At 39.9% G+C, this 27,936-nt stretch overlaps 1 protein-coding gene across 2 annotated transcripts in view; it reads left to right on the forward strand.

Moving 5' to 3' along the window:
• The window catches only part of MAP3K21 (mitogen-activated protein kinase kinase kinase 21), a 52,405-nt gene extending 30,306 nt beyond the window's left edge, over positions 1-22,099 (forward strand). Inside the window, exons 5-10 of one of the 2 annotated variants that reach the window (XM_055308934.1) lie at positions 2,242-2,482; positions 9,792-9,914; positions 13,522-13,672; positions 14,023-14,120; positions 17,255-18,040; positions 19,326-22,099. In XM_055308934.1, coding sequence (XP_055164909.1) covers positions 2,242-2,482; positions 9,792-9,914; positions 13,522-13,672; positions 14,023-14,120; positions 17,255-18,040; positions 19,326-19,696 — 1,770 coding nt within the window. In that variant the 3' untranslated portion in view covers positions 19,697-22,099. The remainder of the gene's footprint in view (positions 1-2,241; positions 2,483-9,791; positions 9,915-13,521; positions 13,673-14,022; positions 14,121-17,254; positions 18,041-19,325) is intronic. The other variant, XM_055308935.1, reaches the window with a different exon arrangement.
• Positions 22,100-27,936: the final 5,837 nt, after the last annotated feature.

A 27,936-nucleotide genomic window follows, 5' to 3' on the forward strand; every position in this document is an offset into this window, starting at 1 on the left:
TTGAATTTGCTGCCCTTATCTGTTCCTCATGCCATGTCATTTCACAATAGCTAATTGAATTGATAACAACACCATTGAAAAGTAATATCTTAACAAAAAGGGCAGACAGGAAAGAGTAAGTATCCTCTGTTCCCAAATACATGACAGCAGGATCTCTAGTTTGGACAAACTGGTTGGAGAAGGCCATCAGTTAAATAATGGAGTCCAGAGTTTTTTTCTAATATGTACCATTTTCTTTTTTTTCCTTTTCACATAATATATAGTAATTTATGCCAGGAGCAGTTTAATGAAAAAATACTGATCTATTAGTAAGAATCAGCTGGTACCTATCACCAGAAATGTCTTGAATATCAACTGATCTGAAGCAAATCTTTGCTTTTGCAGTTTTATGAAGATTTTTTAGAAAAAAATAAATTTAAGGAAATTTCAAAGGTGAATTTCAGCCCACTTTGGTAAATTTATAATAAATTCAGAATTAGTTTGATCTGAATAATTTTTCATTTTGTTTTTTGGAGCTTTCTAGTCTCCTCTTGATATTATTTATTTGTAGAAGGAGGATCTTCTTTGTTTTCCTCTATGATAATTGTACTGACAAATAGCCTCCAAGTATTCTTTGAGCCCATCTATAAAAAGTCCAAGGGATTGGTAGAGTTGATAGTTTAGCCCCATAATTCAGCTCTGTTTCTTCCATGAGCTTTATTTTATACTGTTTTTTTTTTTTCATGCATCAGTATTCTTGAGGTGGGCTGTGTAAAGTGGTTTGGTTATATAAAGTATGACGTGTTTGCCCACTGCTTAGAGCTCCCAGGGCTCACAGCCTAAAGCTCCATCTGAGAAGGCATCCACTGTTTCTAACAAAGATATTGGTATGAAGATGGCCTAAGATTAAATTTTCTGGAGCAGTGTAAATAAAGCTTGCAAATGCTTTGATTTCTGTGTGAGTACTCGGTTTCATAGCAGAGTAATCAAGAAAAGAAAAAGTAGTTCAGCACTAAAAGGAATATTTAAGTCTCTGGTAAAGGACAGATCATTTTATAGAAATGAAATAAGAATGGAGATGTGATTTTAAAACTTTGTAGAGCTCTTGGTTTTACTGTTGAATACCTGTTTCCTAATAGGAACAAAAGTACAGTTGACCCTTGAACAACATGGGTTTGAACTGTCTGCTTATATGTGGCTTTTTTCAATAAGTACAGTACGGTAAGTGTATTTTCTCTTCATTGTTATTAATAACATTTTCTTCTTTCTAAGCTTACTTCATTGTGAGAATATACTATATAATACATATAAACAATGTTCTTCTACTTAGAGATTTTCTATGAAGTTAAGTAATTCTGAAATCAAAACCAAAAGAAAGTTAGACTTTAATCAGTAAGTTTTGTGGCAGAGGGACTTTTATAACTAATTCATGAGATCTGTGTCTAAAGTGATACTTTGCATTCATTTATGGGGTCCTGAAAAGTTCATTTTCCATTGACTTGTTTTAGAGATGCTCATTTCCATTTCTGATCTGGGCTTTCAGCTTACTTCTAACACATTAGCTTTGTTTTCCCTGTAATCTCTCCACCATCGTGTTTCCATCTCTAAGCAGATCCTTTTTTTAAGAAACAGTTTATTTATTTATTTGTGAGAGACACAGAGAGATAGAGAGGCAGAGACACAGGCAGAGGGAGAAGCAGGCTCCATGCAGGGAGCCCAATGTGGGACTCAATCCCAAGTTGCCAGGATCACACCCTGGGCTGAAGGCAGACACTTAACCGCCAAGCCAGCCAGGTGTCCCTAAGCCAATTCTTAAATAACCTAAAGTTCTTCCAAAGAAACCTGAACTGCAGTCTTTTATAAGTAGAATAATTATCCTTTAATGAATCAAGCTTTAACTTTTGGCTCCATTTGGAAAAGGGTCATTCACACCTGTACTTAGTTGCTCTGTGTTAAAGTTCATTTCATGTGTCGGGTGATCACACAGGCTGGAAGATGAGCAAGAAATGTTAAAACAGGGTGTAAAATACTTGTGATGCCTTTTGAGGACCATAGAACCAAGAGTGCTTGACGGAGCCCATGCAAGGCTTTGGTTGTGGTGTAAGCCAGTGCTGTGCTAGGAAGATCTCAGCCCCGACTGTCCTGACTGCCCGGGGAGCCCCCCCCCACCTCCCCCCCCAGGAGGAGCAGAGTGGCCAGGGGTGAGCTGAAGCCCTGGGGCACGCTGCTTCCTGCTCACGCCCCGTGTGCTCTCTGCCCCAGGAGCTGCGGTCCCGCGAGGAGGAGCTGACACGGGCTGCCCTCCAGCAGAAGTCCCAGGAGGCGCTGCTCCGGCGGCGGGAGCAGCAGCTCGCCGAGCGGGAGATTGACGTGCTCGAGCGGGAGCTGAACATTTTGATATTCCAGTTAAACCAGGAGAAGCCCAATGTCAAGAAGAGGAAGGGAAAGTTCAGGAGAAGTCGGTTAAAGCTCAAAGATGGCCATCGGATCAGTTTACCTTCAGGTACGATTTCTGTCCTCATGTTTCGTAAGAATTTTGAAAGTCATCTGTGTAATCAGCTTTGCTCCTTCAGCCCTGGGAAGAGATGGGGAATGAGATTTTAGAAGGGTAGCTAAGGATCTTCACTGGCTAGCTTCAGTCCATGGCCATGACATCAAGACCGAACTCACGTCCTCATTCACATGCAGAACAGCCGCAGCGCCTTGCCTTGTGCGTGGCCAGTCCTTAGCTCTCCGCATGCTTCCATGTAAATGGATTAGTAGATGGACTCCTTTTGAAATCCAAGCAGAATTCCTTTTAGTTCATGGCACTGAACCAGCATTGCCTGGCGTGTTGAAAAAATCCTGAACAACAGAATTACTTCTATTTTGTCATTAAGTTGCTTCCACAAAGGTCTCTAATGTCATCTGGTAACTGACTTCATTCGGGATATCGAAGATGCTGTTAGCACCTTCAACAAAATGTGTCAAGTACTTTGATTCTATGCCTGTTAGTTTTCATCTGAGACACAAGTATTTTTAAAAGCTTCCCTAGATTTACTGGTGCACTTTTATACCTCCTGGATTTTAAGACATTGTGACAGTTTTAAACATTGTAATGTGTTAGAAGACACTAAACAGGGGTGCCTGGGTGGCCCAGTGGGTTAAGCATCTGCCTTCTGCTCAGATCATGATCCCCAGGTCCTGGAATGGAGCCTCCTTTTGGATTTCCTGCTTGGCAGGGAGTCTGCTTCTTTCTCTCTCTCTCTCTGCCTCTGCCTTCTGCTCTCCCTACTTGTGTTCTCTCCCTGGCCAAATAAATAAATAAAATCTTTATTAAAAAAAAAAAAGGAAGGAAAAGAACAAATATCAATTCGTGAAATTAAATTCTTTGACATTACATGTTACATTTGATTTAAGGAGAAACCATATACCCTCCCTGCCCCCATATTTTGTGGTTTCTAATACTGGGGAAGAATGGTGGCAGAACAAGAGCTGGTGGCACTTTTATGGAATGTGCATTAAATATCTCTATTTCTGTTGTCCCTATCTCTTCTCCTCTCTCTATATGTATGTATTATATAGTAGAGTCTCTTTAAGGGTGCTGGTGTCCTAAGATGTTTGTTAATGGCATGGAAACTGATTTTAAATAACTGTCAACAGTTTTGTTTTATATAAAGTATGTATAAATTGTCTTGGAAAATTACTTACTACAGAGTATTGGAAGGCTTGCAACATAATGTGACATTTTAACATTAGGTTATTACAGAAATCCTCAGTTGATCAGAAAATCACTGATATGTGACAATCACAAGTACACTGTATACATTATGGATTATTTAGTTTGCTGAAGTGAGAATAGGCTATGAGTCCTTATTCATTTTACCTTTGACCCCTCTGAGGGAAAATAGATACTTTTTCAGGTTCTCTTCTGATGTTTGCTTTTTAGCCAAAGTGTAACTTGGGTGACCACAGACTGTACTGTCTTGTATGTAAGACATGATTTAAGATAGACTATTTTATTTATGATGAGGCTTCTACTTTTAAGTATAGATGATAGAACAATTCAGAGAAGCACTCATATGCGGTTTTTCCAGTTCTTAACTACGTCAGCCTTCTATCTGTATTGTGACTATGTTATTCTGACTTATATTCCTGATGCCTTGGGAAACTTTGGAGGGGGGTGGCCAGTGAGAAACCAATGAAGAATAAACTTGGTAGAAAAAAGTAAATCATTCCAGTGATTATTTAATCTTCAGTGGTAGAATGATTAAAGAAAAAAAATATTATTGCTCATTATTACTGAGATCCCCTTTCACTCCTATTTTTCTTCTCAAATCATATTTGGCCAATATCTTGTATTCATTTAAAGGAAACTGAATGTATTTGACTATTTTTGCATCTTTCCTGGATTGTACCATTTGGATTTCTCTTTCTGATAATTTTAGTTACACATTTATTTACCTTGTGGCACTTAATAAATGATTCCAGTTAAAACATATACCCCCCCCAAAAAAAAACTATACCCCCCAAATCTCCTGTAATCCTAATCTATCTTGAAGGAATGAAAATTCAGTTCTGTAATTTAGCATGGCCTTTACCTCTTCTGGCCACAAGGTGATGCTACAGTGTGGAAACTTCTCTTTAGAATCCTCCAACTCTTCCTCCCACCCCCCTACACACACACACACACACACACACACACACACACACAGTTTACTTGCACAATGCCCCAGGATACATATCCAAAGATCCAAAGAGAAGAATGAAGCAGGATACATATCCAAAGAACCAAAGAGAAGAATGATAACTATAAAAATACTATTTTTTTCTTCAGGAATTTTGCATAGTATAGAAGAGAAAGCAATTAATCATCTTTGCCTTAAGTTCAAGGAGATTACTATCTGTTAGAAAATTCTTTGGGTTACCCAATGTTAGTACTATTTAATGGTGTACTATTAAGGAAGAAACATCTGATAGGCAGTAGATTGAATGGCAGTGATACTTTCCTTTCAGTATATCAAGTTACTTAAACCCCCTTTGCAAGAATTTTCCCTCTGTGTAGCAAGTTTAAAAATTTTCTCAGAAACATATTTGAGACTCCTACAAACTGAATTTTAATATCTGTGCCTGTACCTCTTTCAAAACCTTGTTAAATGTGAATAATTATCTCACCATAATTTTGTCCTTTCAGAATCACGAGGATAACTTTTAATTTTAGGCTATTTATAGCTATGATGACTGACAGCTAGAAAACTCAAATGTAGTTCTTCCCACTGGCAGTCCTTTGTGAGGGCCTAACCAAATAAGGATAGATCCTTACAAAATGAGACAATGTAATCTAAGACAAGAGTTTTTTAATTATATTTTATGAATTCTTGGAATATGTGGAAAGAAAAAAGTGATCATGGTTGATATTTTTCTATTGTGACCACTTTTATCATTCGCTCTGCATTATGTTTATCTTAAACCGAAGTTGTGTTTTTAGAACATATAAAACAAAGGAAAGAGGTTTTGAAGCCTTCAGAAGTTGGAATGTTTCTAAAGCAATAGCATTCCAATCTCAGCCACTTCCAAAATGCCAAAAGCCTGCCACAATCATCTGCCTCAGGTATGCGAATGTGAGAGTGGGTGTCTGTAAATGGAAACTACTACTACTTTCAGAGTCAAAATGATTATTTCCCCCCCAAAAAAAGATTATTCCCACTGACACTATCCTGAAACATTGCCAATAAAAATACTAGCATAGGTTTTATCCAAAAGCCTGTGGACCTCATGAAAATCTGCCACGAGAAAATTATTCTCTCAAGTATGAAGAAAAATAACTTCAACTAGTTTCCTAAACATATAACTGAGACAGAGTCAACCTTTCACCACTTTATAGTGGTGAGAAGACAAGGATATTTATAATAAATGCTATTTTTCTTTATGTTTAAAACATAAGGAGTGCCGCTTTTTTGAGAGAAGTCAGACTCTTTTAGAAGATCAGAAGCGCTCTGCACCTTAGGTATTGTTGAAATCCAGTTTTGGATCTTTGCTACTCCTCCTTGGCCTTACAAATGTTCTATGCTGGTTACCTAGCCATCATTTATTCCACTTGGTTTATCATTCACATGCTGTGTGTTGGTTCTGTGTTCTAGTTCTGAGGGCAGCCAGAGCTCACCTGCCTCCTGCCCTGGGGTGGAGTCTTCCAGAGAATTTGCTTCCAAAGTGGTGTGACATATCACGGGTCTAGTTGAACTTCAATCTAAAATAAACTCTTTTGTATCTATGGATAAGAATATTCCCTTCTTTTACTTTTCACCCTATCCCCCAGTCCAATCAGTCACCCTGTCCTGCTAAACTGTTTTCTTGCACCAGTCTTCACTTCCAATCTGCCTGGTTAGATCTTTCATTTTTCTTACTTGATAGATGGAAGAAGCCTCCCACTGGGTACTTCATTTTCACTTGCTTTGTCTTCCAAACCACCATACACCCTGCTATATATTTCTCAGCTGTGGACCGTAAGCTCCAATTTGATTCTGCTGCAAAACCTTATGCCATTCTCTCATTCAACAAATACTTGCAGATCTACCATGATCAAGTAGTAGAGATTACAAAAAAATAAACACGATCTCTGCCCTTATGTTACTTATAATCTTAAACAGAGAAAATATTGATTCAGCAAAGATTTCCTAAGTGCCTTTTATGGGTGAGGCACTGTGCCAGCCTGCAGTGGGGTCCTGCTGTGATGGAGACTGTACAGCCTATGCTCAGATGGAGCTGACATTGTACTGGGGGCAGAGAAGTGAACCTTAAGCTAATAATTACTTATTTACTTGCTAAAATTATTAACTATTGTGAGGGAAGGGTCATATAACAGTGATTAGCAGAAAGATGTCACCTGCTCTAAGGAGATCATAGAAATCATCCTAAAGTAGTTACATTTACATTGAGACCTGAAATTGAGAATTGAGCAAATACAGAGAGGGAAGGAAGAGAACAGGCAGGGAGCACATGCAAAGAAGGCTTGGTTCCTCCAGGAATTGAAAAAGACCTCTGTGGTTTGTCCAGGGGTCAGCAAACTGCACACCATGGGCAAAGTCCAGCCTTCACCTGTTCTGTGCAGCCCACAGCTAAGAATGGTTCATGTACTTTTAAATACTTGAGAAGAATAAGAATGTTTCATGGCACATGAACATCATATGAAATGTAAAATGCCATTTCCACAAATAAACTTGTATTAGAACGCATATATGTGTCATGTATGATTGATTTCTCACTAAATCAGCAGATATGAGTAGTTGTGATAGAGGCCGTATGGGCCATGGTGCCTAAAATATTTCCTATGTGGCACTTTACAGAAAAAGTTTGTTGACCCCTCATTCAGACCATAGCAAGTGACAGGAGAACAGGGCAAGATGAAGCTGGAGGCATGAAGACCCCAGGCTTGGACTTACAGAGGCTTCCAGAGTGTACTATGATTTTTATCCCTGTTAACTTAAGAAGCAGTGCAAAGCCTTTGAAGAGTTATCAGTGGGGGAATGACATGGTATGGCATACATTTTTAAAATGTGCACCTGGCTGTTGTGAACTAGACCAGAGGGGTCCCAGTGGAAATCAGGAAGATCAAAAGAGGAACTGTGGCAGCTCCAGCATAGAATGGTGGTGGCAGTGAACTAAAAGAATCACTAACTTGCATCGAGCCTATGTTATGTCCTGAGCCCCAAGCTAAGTATTCTCTATACTTCTTTTTTAAAATTATTATTATTATTTTAGATTGTATTTATTTATTTGACAGAGCACAAGCAGGGAGAGCGGCAGGCAGAGGCAGAGGGAGAAGCAGGCTCCCCTTGGAGCAGGGAACCCGATGCACGGCTCAGTCCCGAGACTCCAGGATCATAACCTGAGCCAAAGGCAGACGCTTAACTGACTGAGCCACCCAGGCGCCCCTCTATATTTCTTTGTATTTAATTGTTCATAGCTGTCCTACAAAGTAGGAATCATGACTTATTTTCCATTTTTATACATGGAGATACTGAGATGCCTCCTGAAAATTCACGTGGTTGATAAGTGCTAAACTGGGATTAAGATGTGGAGCTTGCTAATTCCAGAAACTAGAATCTAAATTTCTCAACTATAGCTCTCAGATGAATCTGTGACACAGAATTTACAAGAGACTTTGGGTTTGCTTGGATATGGAGGGTCAGGGAAAAGAAGACAATATTAAAAATTTTCAGATATCTAGCATGAATGGTTGAAGAGATGTCTCGCCTACCAAATTCCAGCTCCTCCTCATTTCAAATACCAGGTGGTTCTTTAAAAGTATAAAGTATAATTTTCAAAAGTATATGTATAATTTTCCTAAAAAGGAAAATTATAGCTCCCTTGCAAATACAATATGAACATATGTCAAAGATTCTTTCTTTTTTTAAAGATTTTATTTATTTATTCATGAGAGACAGAGAGAGAGAGGCAGAGACACAGAGACACAGGCAGAGGGAGAAGCAGGCTCCATGCAGGGAGCTTGATGTGGGACTCGATCCCGGGTCTCCAGGATCACACCCTGGGCTGAAGGCGGCGCTAAACCGCTGCGCCACCTGGGCTGCCCCTATGTCAAAGATTCTTAACCAACTCACTAATAATTAGGAGAACCAGTTAAAATTGGTTTCCAGAGGATTTGAGGAGCTGAGTATTTATGGGCAATTTAATAAGGGAATGTTAGGGTTAGATTGCTAAGTTAAATACAGACCTGGTTAGTGCTCTGTGTGGCCATAAACTATAACCTTTGGGATCATCTTTCATACCAGACAGAAATTGTTTGCATCATCACCAGACAGAATCTATAAGTTAACCTCTGCCCCTACCAAGTTGTAAAAACAGCCACTAGAAAATCAAAGGTTAAGCTCAGCAGTGCACTGAAAGAACATCCAGTAGTTTATTTTACCTCTGCCTGAGGTTTTTATAACTTTCCAACAGTTGACAAACTTTTTGCAGATGCTCAGTCCTCTCCCCTCTGGTAATATTAATACTTCCTTCCATATATTCCCATAGTTGTTGGCATACGCTTTCCTGACAGTTGCCCACATGGCGGTTAGGTCGTAGGACTACAGAGTCCTTTTAACTGGGCCAGGGTTGGGGGAGTTTTCCTTGACCCTCTTAGGGTCCCTGGCTGGGTCTGAAAATCAAACTGTCAAGGACAGTTTTACTGAGGGGTAAAAAGCATAAAAAATTATTTAACATAAGTTTGACATGACAGGGAGCCTTCATCAGGAAATGAAGACCTAAAGAAACAGATGGGAGTATTTTTATACTAGGTTTGATGAAGAGTGGACGGTTGTAAAGAAATGTGATAGGTTAAAGGGGAGGAGTAGCATGTCCTGAACCCCTGAGGACCTGCATTTTCTGTTTTAATGACCATGGCAGTGCTATGCAGTACTGATTGTTTCTGTCCAACCTTGAGGAGACGAGCTCAGAAGGGCCCCTTACCAGCTGGAGGTCCACAGTTTGTGACAGAACCAAGACTCGTTAAAATCCAGGGTGTTTCCTCTTTCAAATTTGTTTTTAACAATGTTAGACTACACGAAGGTAACTCTTCTTCCCTAGAAGATGGTTAGGTTCTACGAGTACTCAATAAGGCCTCGATGGTTTGTCTGACTGCACCTAACATACCATAGGTTCTGGGTCATTATTTATTGACCTGAACTCCGGAAGATAAGAAGAAACAGACCCAGAAATACATCCTTCTTACCCTTTGGCAAACTTTGCTCTTATTGCCTTATGCTGGCCAAGGGCCTGTGAATAGTGCCTATAACCATGAAATCTCAATTCTCATTTCTTTGCATATCCAACAGATTTCCAGCATAAAATCACTGTCCAGGCCTCTCCCAACTTGGACAAACGGAGGAGTTTGAACAGCAATGGCTCCAGTCCACCGAGTAGCCCCACAGTGATTCCTCGGCTCCGAGCTATACAGCGTAAGCTTTCTCCCCTGGCACTGGGGCTCCTGTGGGGATTTCTGTCCTTAATTGACTTGGAGTCCATCCGACCAGAGGTATATTGTAGCTCACTCTCACGAACACGTGACATCAATAGGTGTCACAACTATTCAGAAAACAGGATTTGTTCTCACGTTTCTTTGTCTAATTTCCTTTTTTTTTCATTGAGATATAATTGATGTATAACATTATACTAGTTTCAGGCATATGACATAATTATTTGATATTTGTATATTCAGTTGACCCAGAAACAACATGGAGGTTAGGGCTGCTGAACATTACCCTCCCACTCACATCACCCCGTGTGGTTGAAAAGCCACATATTACTTTTAATTCTTCAGACTTAACTGCTAATAGCCTATTGTTGACTAGTTTTCCTGATGACATAAACAGTCAATCAACACATATTTTGCATGCTATATGTATTATATACTGTATTCTTATAATAAAGTAAGCTAAAGAAAATACTAAGAAAATCTATTAATCTTTATTTTGAGTTAATTTTTATGAATGGTGTAATATATGGATTCAATTTCATTCTTTTACCTGTGCATTTTGAAGAGTCTTTTCTCCACTTAGTATTCTTGGTGACTTTGTCAAATATTAGTCTACCATATATGGTTGGGTTTACTTCTAGGCTCTCTGTTCTGTTCTGTTGGTCTATTTGTTTTTATGCCAGTACCATACTGTTTTCATGACTATAACTTTATAATATTGCTTAATCGAGGAGTGTGATACCTCTTGCTTTATTCTTCTTTCTCAAGATTTCTTTGGCTATTCATGGTCTTTTGTGATTCTATATAAATTTTACTCCTGTATAAAAGGCCACTGGAATCTTAATAGGAGTGCATTGAACCTATAGGTGGCCATTGGTAGTATTGACATTTTAACAATATTACTTCTTCCAATCCATGAACATAGGATACATTTCCTGTATTTGTGTCTTCTTTGATTTCTTTCATTAATATCTTATAAAAAATCTTTAAAAGATTTTGTTTATTTGAGAGAGAGAGAGCACAAGCAGGGTGGGGGTAGAGGGAGAAGCAGATTTCTTGCTGCACAGATCTGAGCAGCCCAATGCGGGGCTCAATCCCAGGACCCCAGGATCATGACCTGAGCCAAAAGCAGATGCTTAACTGACTGGCAGCCACCCAAGTGCCCCTATCTTACAGTTTTCAGAATAGAGATCTTTCATTTCCTTTGTTAAATTTATTCTTAAGTATTTTATTATTTTTATGCTACTGTAAATAGGATTGATTTCTATATTTCCTTTTCAGAAAATGTTTCTTAGTGTATAGAAACTCTACTGGTTTTTTTAATCTTTAGGATTTTCTGTATATAATGTCATGTCATTTGCAAATAGAATTTTCTTCTTCCTTTCCAGTTTTTATACCTTTTATTTCTTTTTCTTGCCTCATTGCTCTATCTAGGACCCCACTACTTTGTGGAATAGGAATGGTAAGAGTGGGCACCCTTGTTCCTAATCTTAGAAGAAAAACTGTCAACCTTTCACCATATAGGTGATGTTAGCTATGGGCTCATCATACATGGTCTTTGTTATGTTGAGATATATTCCTTCTATGCCTATTTTTTAAGAGTTTTTAGCATGAATGGATACTGAATTTTGTCAAATGCTTTTTCTGTGTCTAATGAAATGACCATATTCTTTTCTTTCATTCTATTAATGTGTATCACATTGATTTGCATATGTTAAACCATCCTTGCATCCTAAGAATAAATCCCACCTGATCATGGTGAATGATCCTTTTAATGTGCTCCTGGATTTTGTTTGCTAGTATTTCATTCCTTTAAATGTTTGATAAAATCCACAAGCCCATCTGATCCTGGGCTTTTCTTCTTTGGGAGATTTTTGTTTACTAATTCAATCTCCTTACTAATAATTGGTCCATTCAGATTTTTGAATTCTTACTGATTCAGTCTTGGCAAGTTATGTATTTCTATGAATTTTTTCATTTTTTAGGGTGTCCACTATGTTGGCACATGGTTGCTCCTGGTAGCTTCTTAGGATCCTTTGAATTTCTGTGGTATCAGTGGTAATGTCTCCTTTTTCATTTATAGTTTTGTTCATTTGGGTTCTTTCTCTTTTTCTGTTGGTTGGTTTAGCTAAATATTTGTCAATTTTGTTGGTCTTTTCAAAGAACCAAACTCTTAGTGTGGGTTAATCTTTTCCACTTTTTTCTCTATTTTATTTGTTTTAGCTGTAGTTGTCTTTATTTCCTTTATTCTAACTTTTGGCTCATTTTTTTTCTCTAGTTACTTAAAGTGTATAGTTAGGTTGCTTATTTAGGATCTTTCTTGCTTACTGTAGGTGTTTACTGCTATGAACTTTCCTCTTAGAACTACTTTAGCTACATCCCATAAGTCCTGGTGTATTTTGTTTCATTTTTGTTTGTCTCAAACCTTTTTTTCCCCTCTGTAATTTATTCTTTGATCCATTGGTTGTTCAGAAAAGTGTTGTTTGATTTTCATGTGTTCATGAGTTTTCCAGTTTTTCTTCTGTTACTGATTTCTAGCTTCATGCTATGTGGTCAGAGAAGATGCTTGATAGAATTTCAGTCTTCTTGTATTTACCAGGACATGTTTTCTGGCCTAACATATGGTTACTATACATAGGCCTGTTGAATGGGCTGTGAAGCTTCCCATGGTCTGGTTGGACTAGCTAAAGGCTATATTCAGATACATATGCCTGTATAAACACTTACTTTTTTGTAAAATGGAGTCATAAAATATATGTATTAAGACATTTTACACTATTTTTATCTGAACCTCATCTCTTATGGCCATGGAGTATTCCCCTCTATAGATATGTCATAATGTTTTACATTGTGCTTTAGAATATCTACTCACAGGATTGGTTTTCTAAATCTATAGTAACAGTAGCTATTTTCCCCAGTGGTGTCCAAATCCATTACATGCAAGCCCAAGCCCACTTCTAGGCTAGAAGGATCATGTAAGTGTGTCAGCAAGATGTGGATATTAAATGTGTATACAAACCTCCCTGTGAGGCCATTAGAAAAAGCAAGGGGGAACAACTGCAAAATGGTTTGAAGTTTTAAAAAGCAACTGTAGCCAACTGATGTGATAGCTGAGCAAAATTGTGATGACTAATGAAAAATCAGATTGAATTGGGACTTAAGGGGTGCCTGGAGAGCTGTCAATTAAGCATCTGCCTTCAGCTCAAGTCATCTGGGGGTCCTAGGATTGAGCCCCGTGTCTGACTCCCTGCTCAGTAAGGAGTCTGCTTCTCGTTCTCCCTCTTCCCCTCCCTGCTCCTGCTCTCTGTCACTTCTTAAATTAAATAAATAAAATCTTAAAAATAAGTAAATGATAAATTGTGGCTTAAAAATAGACTTTGTTCCTTAAGTTCAGTTTATCTTTTAACTCATTCCACGTTTTTGCTAATTTAATGAGAGAAAGAAGTTTGCCATCAGTAGGGAGAAAGAAATCTTCACTTTCACATTTCTTCATTGTTGACGTATCTTGAGTGAGATAGTTGTACAACTGATTTGATTCATTTAACTTCAGGTTTTTTGCAATTGGTTAATGAGTGATGCTCTCTGCCTAGTAACTTCAGATGAAAGCAATAAAACTTGGGGAAGGAACACTGTCTGTCGACAAGAAGAATTTGAAGATGTGAAAAAGAATTTCAAGAAAAAAGGTTGTACCTGGGGACCTAATTCAATTCAAATGAAAGAAAGAAGTGATAGCAAAGAAAGGTAAATGTGTGAGATCTGGGAGCATTTCAGAGTATACTATGACAGGTAGCAGTGCCTTTTATAATTCCACATTGGCCAGCCTTAACTTTTAAAAAGTGATTGGAATAGTACAGAGATAATCTGAATATTTATCTAATTTCTAGGATGACTTTATCCTACAAAATTAGTTACTATGCAGTTAATCTTTGAGGTATTTCTTGTCTCATTTCAAGGTTTTATTTATACTTTGTTAGCCCTTCAGAACAATACAAATGTAGTTTCTTTCCTACTTAAAAATGTTGATGTATACCTGTCAAAACCTAATTTGTGCATCACATGGTTCTATCAAAATAAACATATTTCTCTTCTAGAATGAGACCTCTCTCAGACGGCAACAGTCCTTGGTCAACTCTCATAATAAAGAATCAGAAAACCATGCCATTGGCGTCATTATTTGTGGACCAGCCAGGTAAATGTGCTTCAGGAAATAGAATTTGTTTGAGTTAGACTTAGCATCTGAGTGTACTAGAAGCTTTGCTTTAATAGTTTCATGTGGTCGTTCAAGTAGCATAGAGAAGGTTAACAAGAAGTAGCATTGCTTATACCTCTACTTAAGCTCAAAACTTCTTTGCTGTTCTGTAGATCTTTATGATGAAAAGTAATTAGGCTCCACATTGTTTATTGGGAATTTGTAACTCTTATTCTCTATCAGAAAAATTAGTGTCATAATTAATTCTGTAGAATCAAATTAATGTAGAATAGGAGATAGCAAATATGAAAAAAAGGACATCCTGAGATTTAGGGATGGTCTCTTGGCTACATTGCCACCTCTTAACAGAATGAAATATTGTCAAGCAGGTTCTCTGTGGGAAACCACTGCCTAGAATTACATTGGAATCTCTAATTTAGATGAATTGTAATTGTTTTTAATATTTATCATGGCAATATAATATTCAGATATTAAAATGTTGAAGAGACATGTTGTTGAAAAACTTCAAGGATTGCTAAGAGAAAATTGGTCTTTATACCCAATAATTTAAGACAGCCCTTTGACACTGGGGCATAATTAAAGATATTTTAGCAGAACATTGAGTAAATTTCTTGAATTCATCATCAGTGCCATGCTTAACTTTACGAATTCAGTTTTCCTCTTTTTGCATTGTCATGAGGGTGTGGTTTCAGTATAAATATATGCACAAGTACATTTGGGTAAATGCAAGACAGGTACTAAATGCTTCCTGTTGTCACATTCATGATTGCACGCTGACTCTTGCCTATGAAACAGGTTCTCCTCTTATTACATGTTATAATTTATTGTCAAATATGGTTTGAAGACTAAGGAAGAACAATAGTAATAAAACTGTTCTTCCTATAGTATATTTTTTTTATTATTTTTGACTAAATGGATTAATCAGAGAAGTCTTCCTCCCCCCTCCATTAATTCTTTTATTTATTTATTTTTAGAATGTCTGACCCATTAATACGTCCTTCGAAGGACAGTTGGAGGAAATACAAGGATATATTTGGCTGACTCAGCTCAATCTCCATTAGGTTACTTATTCTTGAAGTTTATGTAACGGGTTAATGAGAGAAGGTTTACACTCATCCATCCTACCTGCAGGTCCCCTCCCACCACCTGTCTGTGTTGTCCTGCCCTTCTAAGCATTTGTGTCTCAGCTCGAGTGTTTCCTGAAAACTTTTCCTAACCACCTTCGCTGAAGCAGCATCCCACCCCATCCCTGTGTCTCATGACCCATTCTTACTTGTTTATAGCTCTTACCTGAAATTTTTATTTGTCTACCTGGTGCCCATAATGTTTGTGTTCTGTTTCATTCCCAAACTGGAATGTCAAGGATTTCATTGGTTTTGTTTACCATTCCCAATGCCTGGAACAGAGCAAACAGTCACCATCTGTCAAATGCCTAAGTGAATCCTAAAAATGACATTTTAATTTTTTAAAGATTTTATTTATTTATTTGAGAGTGGAGTGGAGAACATGAGCGGGGAGGTGGAGCAGTAGAAGAAGCAAACTCCTCGCTGAGCAGGGAGCTTGTCATGGGGCTCAATCCCAGAACCCTGAGATCATGACCTGAGCCGAAAGCAGATGCTTAACTGACTGAACCAACCAAGTGCACCAAAATTTTGATCTTATGCAGATATTTACCTTGGTTCCAGGGGCTGCAGATGTTCATCATCAGTCATGAGAAGGGAAGATTATGATGGATTAGCCTAAATTCATGACCACTTTGGGGAAAAGAGTATGTTTTACTGATAAGTAAAGGCACACATGAACATACATTAGGAAATGTTCAGTATATTTTTAAATCAGTGATTTCACTTGTTGATAGCATCCCCCATTCTTGGTTTTTAAACTACGGATTAATAATTTGCTACCTATTACATGTGCAGTGCATCTATTTAATGAATATTCATTTAATTCAAATGTGTTTCCCGCCTACTTGATGAAGGTACTATTCAGGGGAGATCCCTCCAAATTTAAAAAGACAAATAGGTGGGCAGAAGCCTACCATCTGTGGGCATGCACATCTGGATTGTGATGTAAAAGTACAAAAGTGAAAGATGGAACAGGGGGGTTCAGAGGAAGCTGAGATTGTGTGGGGGGATGGGCCACGTTAGACTGCCTTAGCATCATTTGGTACTTTGAGAAAGGGCTTTCTGAAAGAAAAGGGAGCTTGGGGCCAGTATTAGGGGTAGAAAGAGGCCAGATAGAGCACCCCAAAGGCAAGGAGGCAGTGATGAGAAGAGCACCACCAGCTTATTGGGGGAGAAGCTGGTATCTTGGCTTGTCTGGATTCCAGAGAATGTTGCAGGTATCCTAGGGCATAATACTGGAAAAATCACTAGATGCTCTATCATGGATTGCTTTGAGCACGGATTAAGGAGTTTATTGTTTTCATTCATTCACTGGTAAGCACCTATGTGATAATGTCAGCTTGTTCTTCAGCTGATCCACTTTGTTACCCTGTGAGACCTCTTCGGAGAATCATCCTCTATAATAGTGGCTCCCAAACTTGAGTAAAAGCATATTAAAGCACAGACAACTGGGCTTCAGCCCTAGAATTTCTGATTCCAAAGTCTGGAGTGGGTCAAGAATTCACATTTCTCCAGGTTTCCAGGTGATGCAAGTGCTCTGGCCCAGGCAGCACACTTTGAGGACCACTGATATGGAGCCTGATGATTCTCGTGTACACAGGCGAGCTCTAGATAATGGGGCCTGACACATTTAGAAGAGGCAAAGGGCACATTTTATCTGACACGTTACAGTGCCTACATGTTTGTGTGTGCATTAATGTATCTTGATGACTTTTTCCTGTAATAACTTTATTTCCCTTGCTAACAAAGAACCATTTTCTGAAGGGTAGGGAACAGCAGATGCTGTGCTTACCAGTGCCTCTGTAGAGAACCTTGAGTTCTGTGCCCTAGGCTCCCTTTCCTTAGGGTCCTTTTGGATGAATGGTTTGCTGAACTGAAAAGGACTCCATGTGCTTTGACTTAGGATATTTATGAAATTTTAACTTTATTTTATAGGTAAATGATTTTTACTGTAAACTGTATTTAACATGTGTTTATATCTGAATTTAGATGCTTCTGAAGAGTCAAAACTTTACCCTGACGGATCAGAATACAGAAAACCAAAGCAAATAAAATCACCTGCTCAAGCCTATGTTGATCTACCTCTTTGGAAAGATGGCCAGAGAGAGAATCCAGTGGAACCTGGAAGCTGCGAGGAGGGACCCTCTTTGAGCCCTGCTGCTAGCACTCCTCAGGTGACCCCTACAAGTAATCTGAGCAGATCCCCCCAGAGAAAGAAGACAGAGTCTGCTCTCTATGGCTGCTCCATGTTGTTGGCATCAGTAGCTCTGGGACTGGATATCAGAGAGCTTAATAAAGCACAGGCTGCTGAAGAACTCTTGCCCAAAGAAGAAAAGAAGAGACGTGAGGGAATCTTCCAATGGGCTCCCAAGGCCCGAGGCAGTGCCATTCCCTGTACAAGGCCACCATCTACAGGCGAGAGGGCCAGCAGCCTACCCCCACTCCCTCTGTCAAGCACCATGAGCCTTCTGTCCATGTCCTCTCTTTCCACAAAGTGCTTGCTACAGACCGACGGGGAAGATTTGTCTGAAGGTAGCACACACATCACTCCTGACCCCGAGACACCCACTCCAGATTTTTGTGCCGCCATCAGAGGATGTAGTGGTGAGCCAGCTTCTATGCCAAGACTTGAGACTGATCATAGTAGATGGAAAAGCCCATCTCCTCCTTTCTTAGAGCAGATATATGGGAATGTGCCTTATTATGCTTCTTCGAAAGAACAAGCATCACATCACAGACGAACCCTGTCTGATGGAAATGCTTTTCAGACCCCAGGTACGTTACCTTAGTTGGGTCAAAGTACAAAATGCCACTGTAGAGATTAGAATGTAAAATTGTATGGCCATCGGCTTGTTTCGTTTCCAAGTGATTACATTTACAAATTTGTTTGCACAGGTTAGTATAGCTCTTTGAATTTTACCCTACTCTTTGATTTGACCTTAACTATTATTTGAATTCTGGGAAAAGCATAATTCAAGTTCAGCAACTTAAGTATATACGAGCACACTGAAACAGAACAAGAATGTGGAGAATAACCACCCCAAGGCCTTCATAGTAGAGAGGACAGGCCATTTGCCCACATGTGAACCAATGATTAGTGGGAGAGCTGGAAATAAAAGTAGTCACCTAGCCTCCTCTGTGATATGTGATCTGCATCACCTAGCATCACTGCTTGGCTGACATTCTGGTTGAATTTAGCAGGGGTAAGAGTCAAACGGCACACTGTACAGGGGTTGACTATTAATTTATTTTGTATATAAAAATAATTAGAAATATATGTCATGGGTATTAAGTGAGGTCACGTATATGAAAAATGCTTTTTAGGTTGTACAATGTTATGCTATATGGTTAGTCATAAAGTATATTAAAACAAACTGTTTTCATTCTGTTTCTTTCTCTCTGCTCTTTCAGTGCCCTACCCAGACCTGATATTTTTTTCAGTCTATTATCCATTGTCTTTAGATAAATTCATTACTCTTTTGTAATGCAGTAGACTATTGATAATTTATGATTTACGATTGCACAAGGAGAAATCCTAGGACAAGAATCCCATGAGAAACTGTGCAATTTATCTTACTCATAAGGCAATAATGATTTGCTAGAGAGGTGATGAGTCTGTTCTTTGGGACAAGAAAAAAGGGGCAACATGTAAACTCTAACTGCTTTCCTGCTGCCACCCATTTTTTCACATCATAATCTGAACGTGAAGTTTCATCATGTCAACCATCATTTTTTACAAAACCTTTATTCTAGTCTAATCCATCTTGAAACTTGCCCCATTATAAAACAGTCATGCCTATCATTGGCCCAAGCACGACGAAGGTGACCGGGCTGTTGTTATGGTTCCCGTTTCCTTGGTAGAAACACTCTTTCCAACCTTCCATCACTTCTTCCTGAACAAACCAACCAACCTCGCATCCCAGTAGTTGTAAAAGGTTTGTGTTGAGGGTTTTTTGTTGAAGTCCCCTTGAAAAGGATTACCTAATTGATCAATCCTCTTCCTTGCTTATCTGGATGCTGTCTCAGAAGCCGCTAACTGCACTGTCTTTTCTCTCTCCAGCAGCTGGTGCCACTCCGAGCGCGGCCTCTGCAGACTGGGACCTGCCCCCTGAGCCGGCTCCGGGGGCTCCCCGCTCCTCCGCCGGGCCTCAGGCGCACCTGCCAGGGAAGGCCCCGCCCAGAAAGCCAAGAGCTGGCAGCACGGTGCCCGGGCCTCGCCTCGCGGCCCTCGGGAGCCGCACGGAGTCCCGGCCCGCCCTGCGTGGCCCCGGCCCCACCGGCGCCAAGGACAGGACTGCCGCGCACCTCCCTTCCCTGCTGGACGCCGGCGCCGCAGGCCAGAGCAGGGACAGCACGGTGCCTTTGCGCGCCGTGAGGAGCAGGACTAGCCCACCGCCTATCCAACAACTGGAGAAAGAATTTCTGTCTTAAGTGCCTTATGTTGATCGAGCGTTTCTTTCTTTCTTTTTTTTTTTTTTTTTAAGATGAACAAACTTAAACACTGTGTCTGCCTTGAAACTGTCTCATGCTGCTGGGTGTTGGAAAGCTGTGGCCATGTTATGTTACTAACGTACTGATGGTTGTCAGCCTTCTAGAAAACCACGTATGTGATTGCTGTTAGCTGGCTGTATTTTTTTTTCCCCTGCTGGATTCTTACCTAGGAACTTGAAATGCACACAAATGTAAAACAAGGCAGGAGCAGCTATATAAAGCTGTGCTGGGTAGAATTCCGGTAAGCATAGTTACAGTGCTTCATTTGCTGGCCATGACGTTCTTCTTGGTGACACCCAAATTGGAACCAGGTACCAGGTGTATCCCTTCCTTCGTTTTCTTCCCTTTTGCTGCTCCTTCCTTCTCTCTTTTTTTCTTTTCATTTCTTTTTTTTTTAAATTTGTACAACAAAAAGCCAAGAATAATGTGATATTAGTCAGTAAAGGTATCTATTTAAAAAAACAAAATTGACTAGGATACATAGAGCATCCCAGAGAAACCGCCTGAGCTCAGTAGTAGCGTGGAAGGCATAAATATGTCCAGGTATCACCTAAATTTTGCCTGTTTCTCTTTTTGAGGAAATTATACGGAATGTAACCTGGAAACGTTTTACTGAATGTAACTTCTAAAAATGTTTTCCATCAGAACCCCAAAACGGATTTTTAAAAAGTCAGTCGTGGACATTTGGCTAAGACCACATTATGTCCACATGAGTGAGGCTAATCTGTCGGTGCTTCCTGTAGAAAAAGTTCTTGTTTCATCAGTAGCCATTTATTTGGTATCTAGAGTATAAAGCTTTTTCATTTTGTAGTAGGATTTTTAAAAAATAAGTGACAGATGTGTCACATATTGTAAACATTCATGTCATTTAATCTTATTTTTCTCTATATATATGTGTGATTATCCTAATAATCCCAAATACCGTTAGAGAGAAACACTGCCAAATCAAGAAACAGCAACACTGTTAGAATATAAGTATTTTATCGTTATCTTCACATTTCAGTAAATGGTGGATAAATGTTAGACATCTGCGAAGATAAGCTGACATGGCAGAAATGACAAATATAGATTATTTTCAGATATGGTCTTTTAAATGGATTTGGGGTAGCAGATCAGGATTTTAAATGATTTTATGAGTCGTTTTATAAAATCATACATCTATGATAGAAATCGACTACTAAATTATTAGACTACAGAAATGGCTATCCAGGAGCTTGTAAATTTATCTGGGTTTCTTTTGTTAAGTTCATTATGCTTCCCTTCTGTCACTAGAATGTGGTTATTTTGGATGGCAATTAATACTTAAAATTTTGCATACAAGGAAAAACTAAATTGTAAATGTCACTTGACGTTTCATTTAAAATTTTACCTTGGTTAAGGCTGAATAACTGAAATGTCAGCAATTTAAATCAGCTGTGACAAAATATCTACATATAGCAGAAAAAAAAATGATATTATTTGGCCACTTGAAACATCATAGTGACTTGGCAGATATGTCCCAGCAGATGGTGAACAGAGCATGAAAGGATTATATTAACATAAGTGCATTCTACCCCAAGGAAAACAATCTTGTGTTTAAAATTCTGGCAGCAAAATCTCAGGTACTTAGCTTCGTTTTGTGGTATTATGGTCCATTCTATGATTTGGCTTCACTTTTGACAGATTGTTGAAGTTAGAAATCCAAATTTGGTTTCCTCAAAATCGTATCACATTTAAAATTATGGTTGGCTACTTCATACCTATTCAGTCATTTGGGGGCATGTATTTCCTGCTAAAAGTAAAGAAAGTACACGCCTAAAATAGTACATGAAAGAAGTATAGAAACTTCCTCAGTTTCGCTTCTGCCAAAACATCGTGTGTGTGTGTGTGTGTGTGTGTGTGTGTACGTGTATGTACCCATGTGTCTGGGCACATGCGTTTGCGTGTCTGTGTGAGTGAGGGGTAGTGGTGGGTGTTCATCTGTCTTGTCCCTCTACTCCATTCCTTCCCCATGTTGCTTCATTGTAGTCAACTCTACATTATGATGAATTTAGAAATGAAGCTGCATTAAAAAGATAATTGCGATACAAGGATTCAATCTCATGTTATAGCAAATAGTTGTTTTTTGCTGAAATCTGTTGTACATTTGTGATTTTGTGTGTATTAGTATACTTAGCAGAATCTGGTTATTTATTTTCATAGAGACTTACTAGCTCATTGAAAGAGAAGTTATGCTGATTACTATTAACCAACATTGAAGGTGCTCCCACTGCAGAAATTGAAGGCCAGAGCCTGTTATGCTGTATTATGAAGCCTTGTGACTGAAAAAGATGTTTACATAAGTTGTCTATTTTTTTAATAAACTTTTTTTCTATAGCTAGTCTACTTTCTCAGTGGCTTCGATCTGATGATTGTGACTATAGTTTGTAGTGGTTTATTTTGTATTTAATAAGGAAAAGTACATTAGTAAAGATCATGGATGCTTAATAGCCAGGTAGTAGCCTGCTAACCTCATTAAACTGCAGATCACTAAGTGAGCCATAGGGTTAAATACTTTTTTAAAATTTTATTTATTTTTTTAAAGATTTACCCATCTACTCTGAAATCTTTCAGGAGCCATTTCTGTTGCTCCTTTCTTCCCTAGTATAAAAGTCCTACTTTCCTGTTTCTTTGCATATCTCATATTTTTGTTTTTGTTGTTGAAAACGTTTTAGGAAATACATTGTAGTAATTGTGGATAATGATTTCCCTCATCCCCTCTCCAGGTTTGCTTTGTTGTTTGTATTTGTTTGGTTGGTTGTGATTTGGCAAGACTATTTTAGTGAAGTCTCTTTTCCCCTACAGTATGAGACCTTTGGTGTCATTCCTCAGAAGATAGAGCCTTGGTCTGCACATGACTGCCCTGGAATGACACAGTTTTAGCACAAATTCCCTTTGACCATCTCTTCCACTGATTTCTCTGTTAAGCTGTGTACTTTGTTTTGGTATTACACCCAGCTGTTAGGTTCCAATAATGGCTGACTGGTTGCTCTATTATTTTTTTTATTATGCCTAGGCTACAAAATTGCTCCACAGTCTATCTCAATTAATTTCAGGCATGGATAATTTAGGGCCAGTCTTTAAAGCTTTGGTTCTGACCCCAAGCAGGATCTTACTAGATGCCTTCTTGCCTGATTCTCTGTTAAAGCAGCTGAACTGTGGTTTAGCTTATTGCGCTTAATTAAGAGAAGCCATGGTTTTTGAGAATGCTCTTAGGCTTGAAATCTCCCACATGCGTTTTAAATAAAATTAGTTCCTTTGGGGAAAAATTTGCAGCTCTGTAAATGTGTAACACCTCCAGCCTGGAGCAAAACATCAGCTATATGCTGGGCACAGGGTGGAGTGATAACTTGTGATCTTCTTGGCTTGCTTCTCCCAGAGTAGAACCAGTGCCCTCCAAGTGAGCTCATGTAAAAACATTTAGGAATCCAATATTCTCACTGGGGTAGAGCCTTATCCCCATGAGTGGGAGCTGGATGGAGGAAGGGAAGCCTTTTCTTCTTGGTCACGCTCACTAGGAATTTAGCCTCTTAAATACAGAGTTGGAGAGGATGAGAAGTGCTGGTGTCCTATACCTCCCATTGAAATACCTGCCGCATTGATTGGGAGCTAAGGGAGACAGGAGAGAGTCTTGTCTTTTTGGTCAAACCTGATTGGAATGTCAAGCCAGGCTGGGTAGGGGGTGGGGTCAGGTGGAGGGAATAAGTCATAGCTCAAATGTCACAGACTCTTATTGTGTGCCCTTAAGATGTTTCCAGAGGCTTTAAATTCACCAGTATGCTCCTCAAATAGCCACCCCATAAGTGGAATCTTTTGTATAATTCACAAAGGTGATCACTAACTCCTTTGGAAGCTTTTCTCCTAGTGGCTTATAAAACACCACACATCAAAATTTATGTTGTTTATCCCACGGGCCTAAATGCCTCCCAAGGCAAATCACTCTCGGTTTTCTATCACCAACCTTGTCCTAATCTTAGAACTCCATTTAATATATTTTCTGCTGCTTTCTTCTCATCTCTCCTTGTATATCTAAGGGGCATCTCAACCGAAGCATGGCCCAACATTCTTGATTCACTACCTTCCCTAAATCTGCTCTTCCCTCAGCCTTCCTCTCAGTAAACAGCACCAGCACAAAGGAGATACAGGACTCCCCTGAACAGCTGTTCTACAATGTCTAGCTATGTCATAGATACACTTATGTCACTTACAGTTGTTCAAAAACTATTTGTAGAATAATTGGATGAACGATTCCCATTTTACAGATAAAGAAACTAAGGCTTAGGGAGACCAAGAAAATTGCTGGATCTGAATCCAGTCTGAGTCCAGCCTATGCTTTGAGGTTTAGAAAGTTTGTTAACTGTTAAATAGTTGGTTTTCAATAGATGTTACTGTTAACATGTTGATCAAAGGATAGTTGAAAGAAAGTAGTATAAACTATAGTTGGAATGCAACTTTGGGGCATTACTGTGGAGGACTTTGAATACTAGGCTAAGGATTTGGCATGGTATTTTGCATTTTAAAGGAACAATTAGCCGTTTCAGTTTGGAATGTATATCAGGGTTCTCCAGAGAACCAGAACTAACACACACACACACACACAGACATATGAGAAGGAACTGGCTCCAATGATTTGGGGCTGGGATATTTGAATTCTGCAAGGCAAGGCAAGCAGGCTGGAGACCCAGGGAAGAATTGATGTTGTAGCTTGAGTTTGAAGGCAGAATTTTGAGACCAAGATGTTGGCAGGGTTGGTTTCTTCTGAGGCTTCTAATTGACTTGTAGATCTTTCTGTGTCTTTAGTTTTCCCTCTGTAAATTTCTGCATCTCAATTCCCTTTTTTAGTAAGGACACCCATCGTACTGCATTAGGCCTCACTCTAGTGACTCATTTTTACTTGATTACCTCTGCAAAGACCCTACCTCTAAACACAGTCACATTCAGAGATATCGGGCATTAGGGTTTCAATATACAACCTTGGGGGGGGGACAATTCATTCTTTTACAGACTGGAACATGTTTTGAAATATTAAATATGACAGTTGTATGTAATATCAAGGGCAGAACTAGAGCCACAGAGTAGATTTCATCAGATACACCAGCAAGACCAAAGAGGAAAAGGAAAACAGGAGACCAAGTTTCCACTCTCCAAGCTGGGGGGACTGTTGGCTGTGGGAGGCAAGGAAGCTCAGGAAGTCAGGTAGGGCAGAACAGGTAACCACCTGGGAGATGGAGGGCCATCCACAAGAACTGAGATATTGAGAGAAGAATCGGCACTTAGATCAATTGAGGGTGTTTTTTGGACAAGCACGGTTGCAGTTCTGAGCAACCAAAAACTCTATAGACATCCTACTGGCAGGTGGAGCTAAAATTTGACAAAGAGACTGGAGTTGGAGAGAGATTCTGGATTCATCTGAATTTTACTGATAGTGGAAGGTGTTGAATGGCTCTAATGAACAATTTAAAGAGAAGCAAGCTGGAAAAAGCTGTCTGGAAAGGGTGAAAGAGCAAATAATACAAAGAGGCCAGACAACTCATGGTAAAAAAGACGCAGTGAGGAGGGGTGCTTGGGTGGGTCAGTGGTTAAGTGTTTGCCTTTGGTTCAGGTTGTGATCCCGGGGACCTGAGATAGAATTCTGTATCAGAGTCTCTGCGAGGAGCCTGTTTCTCCCTCTGCCTGTGTCTCTGCCTCTCTCTGTGTGTCTCTCATGACTAAATAAATCAAATCTTAAAAAAAAAAAAAAGACCCGAAGAAGAGAAAACAGTGGAAGATCATGTGGTAGTTTCTCAAATACCTTCCCTGATCCATAACAAAACTTAATAAGTTAATATTATCTGAGAATTGGCCCATTTGGGGGAGACATCAGCACAGATATCCCTCCTAACTGGAATTGGGTGCTCATCAGTTGTATTAAAAGAAGCAGAGAGGGGGGCAAGATGGCGGAAGAGTAGGGTCCCCAAGTCACCTGTCCCCACCAAATTACCTAGGTAACCTTCAAATCATCCGGAAAATCTACGAATTCGGCCTGAGATAAAGAGAGAACAGCTGGAATGCTACAGTGAGAAGAGTTCGCGCTTCTATCAAGGTAGGAAGACGGGGGGGAAAAAGAAATAAAGAAACAAAAGGCCTCCAAGGGGGAGGGGCCCCGCGAGGAGCTGGGCTAAGGGCGGGGCGAGTGTCCCCAGGACAGGAGATCCCCGACCCGGAGAAGCAGGAGCTGCACCAACCTTCCCAGGCGGAAAGGGGCCCGCAGGGAGTTAGAGCAGGACCCCAGGAGGGCGGGGGTGCCCTCAGGCTCCCTGGGACACTAACAGACACCTGCGCCCCGGGAGAGTGCGCCGAGCTCCCTGAAGCGGGACCTGGGAGCAGCTCGGAGGGGCTCGGGCGGCGGCTCCGCGGAGGGGGCTGCAGGGCGGGAGCGCGAATCCAACAGTGCAGGCCCCGGAACACAGGGCACCGGGACACAGCCCAGGATCCGGCCTCCCCCCGGGACAGGCAGAGGCTGGGAGGGCCCAGGACAGCAAGGACGCTCCTGCCCCAGCTGAGCAGATCAGCGGCCGCCCAGGAGCATCCAGGCCCCTGCAGACTGAGAGCTCTGTAGTTACTGCAGGAGCTGACTCTAGAGCTGGAGAGCTGACCGCTGCTACTGCTGTTGTTCCTCCTGGGGCCTCACAGGATAAACCACCCCCACTGATAAGGATAAACATCACTCACTGAGCCCTGCACCAGGCAGGGGGCTGAGCAGCGCCCCCAAGTGCTAACACCTGAAAATCAGCACAGCAGGCCCCTCCCCCAGAAGACCAGCTAGACGGACAGGGGAAAAACAAATTATTGACCAAGCAGCACTGGAAAGTTCGAGGGGAAGTCGAGGGACTTGCAGTATACAGAATCAGAGGATACTCCCCCTGGTTTTTGTCTTGTTTTGTTTTGATTTCTGTTTGCTTCCACCCCCTTTTTTCCTTTTTTTCTTTTCCTCTCTCTTTTTTTCTTTTTTTCTTTTTCTTCCTTTTTTCTTTTTTCTTTCCTTCTTTCTCTTCTCTCCTTTTCTCATTTTCCCAATACAACTTGTTTTTGGCCACTCTGCACTGAGCAAAATGACTAGAAGGAAAACCTCACCTCAAAAAAAAAAAAAAAAAAAAGAATCAGAAACAGTCCTCTCTCCCACAGAGTTACAAAATTTGGATTACAATTCAATGTCAGAAAGCCAATTCAGAAGCACTATTATACAGCTACTGGTGGCTCTAGAAAAAAGCATAAAGGACTCAAGAGACTTCATGACTGCAGAATTTAGATCCAATCAGGCAGAAAGTTTGGAAGGACCTCAAACACGTGGAGGTGAAGGACCAACCTGCTAAAAGATGAAAGGGTCAACCAGGAAATTAAGGAAGAATTAAAAAGATTCATGGAAACTAATGAGAATGAAGATACGACCGTTCAAAATCTTTGGGATACAGCAAAAGCAGTCCTGAGGGGGAAATACATTGCCATACAAGCAACCATCCAAAATCTGGAAAGAACTCAAATACAAAAGCTAACCTTACACCTAAAGGAGCTAGAGAAAACACAGCAAATAGATCCTACACCCAGCAGAAGAAGAGGGTTTGAGCAGAACTCAACGAAATTGAGACCAGAAGAACTGTGGAACAGATCAACAAAACCAGGAGTTGGTTCTTTGAAAGAATTAATAATATAGATAAACCATTAGCCAGCCTTATTAAAAGGAAGAGAGAGAAGACTCAAATTAATAAAATCATGAATGAGAAAGGAGAGATCACTACCAACACCAAGGAAATACAAACGATTTTAAAAACATATTATGAGCAATGCTACGCCAATAAATTAGGCAATCTAGAGAAATGGACGCATTTCTGGAAAACCACAAACTACCAAAACTGGAACTGGAAGAAATAGAAAACCTGAACAGGCCAATAACCAGGGAGGAAATTGAAGCAGTCATCAACAACCTCCCAAGACACAAGAGTCCAGGGCCAGATGGCTTTCCAGGGGAATTCTATCAAACGTTTAAAGAAGAAACCATACCTATTCTACTAAAGCTGTTTGGAAAGATAGAAAAAGATGGAGTACTTCCAAACTCATTTTATGAGGCCAGCATCACCTTAATTCCAAAACCAGACAAAGACCCCACCAAAAAGGAGAATTATAGA

This window comes from Nyctereutes procyonoides, unplaced genomic scaffold, assembly GCF_905146905.1.
Source record: "Nyctereutes procyonoides isolate TBG_1078 unplaced genomic scaffold, NYPRO_anot_genome, whole genome shotgun sequence".
NCBI lineage: Eukaryota > Metazoa > Chordata > Mammalia > Carnivora > Canidae > Nyctereutes > Nyctereutes procyonoides.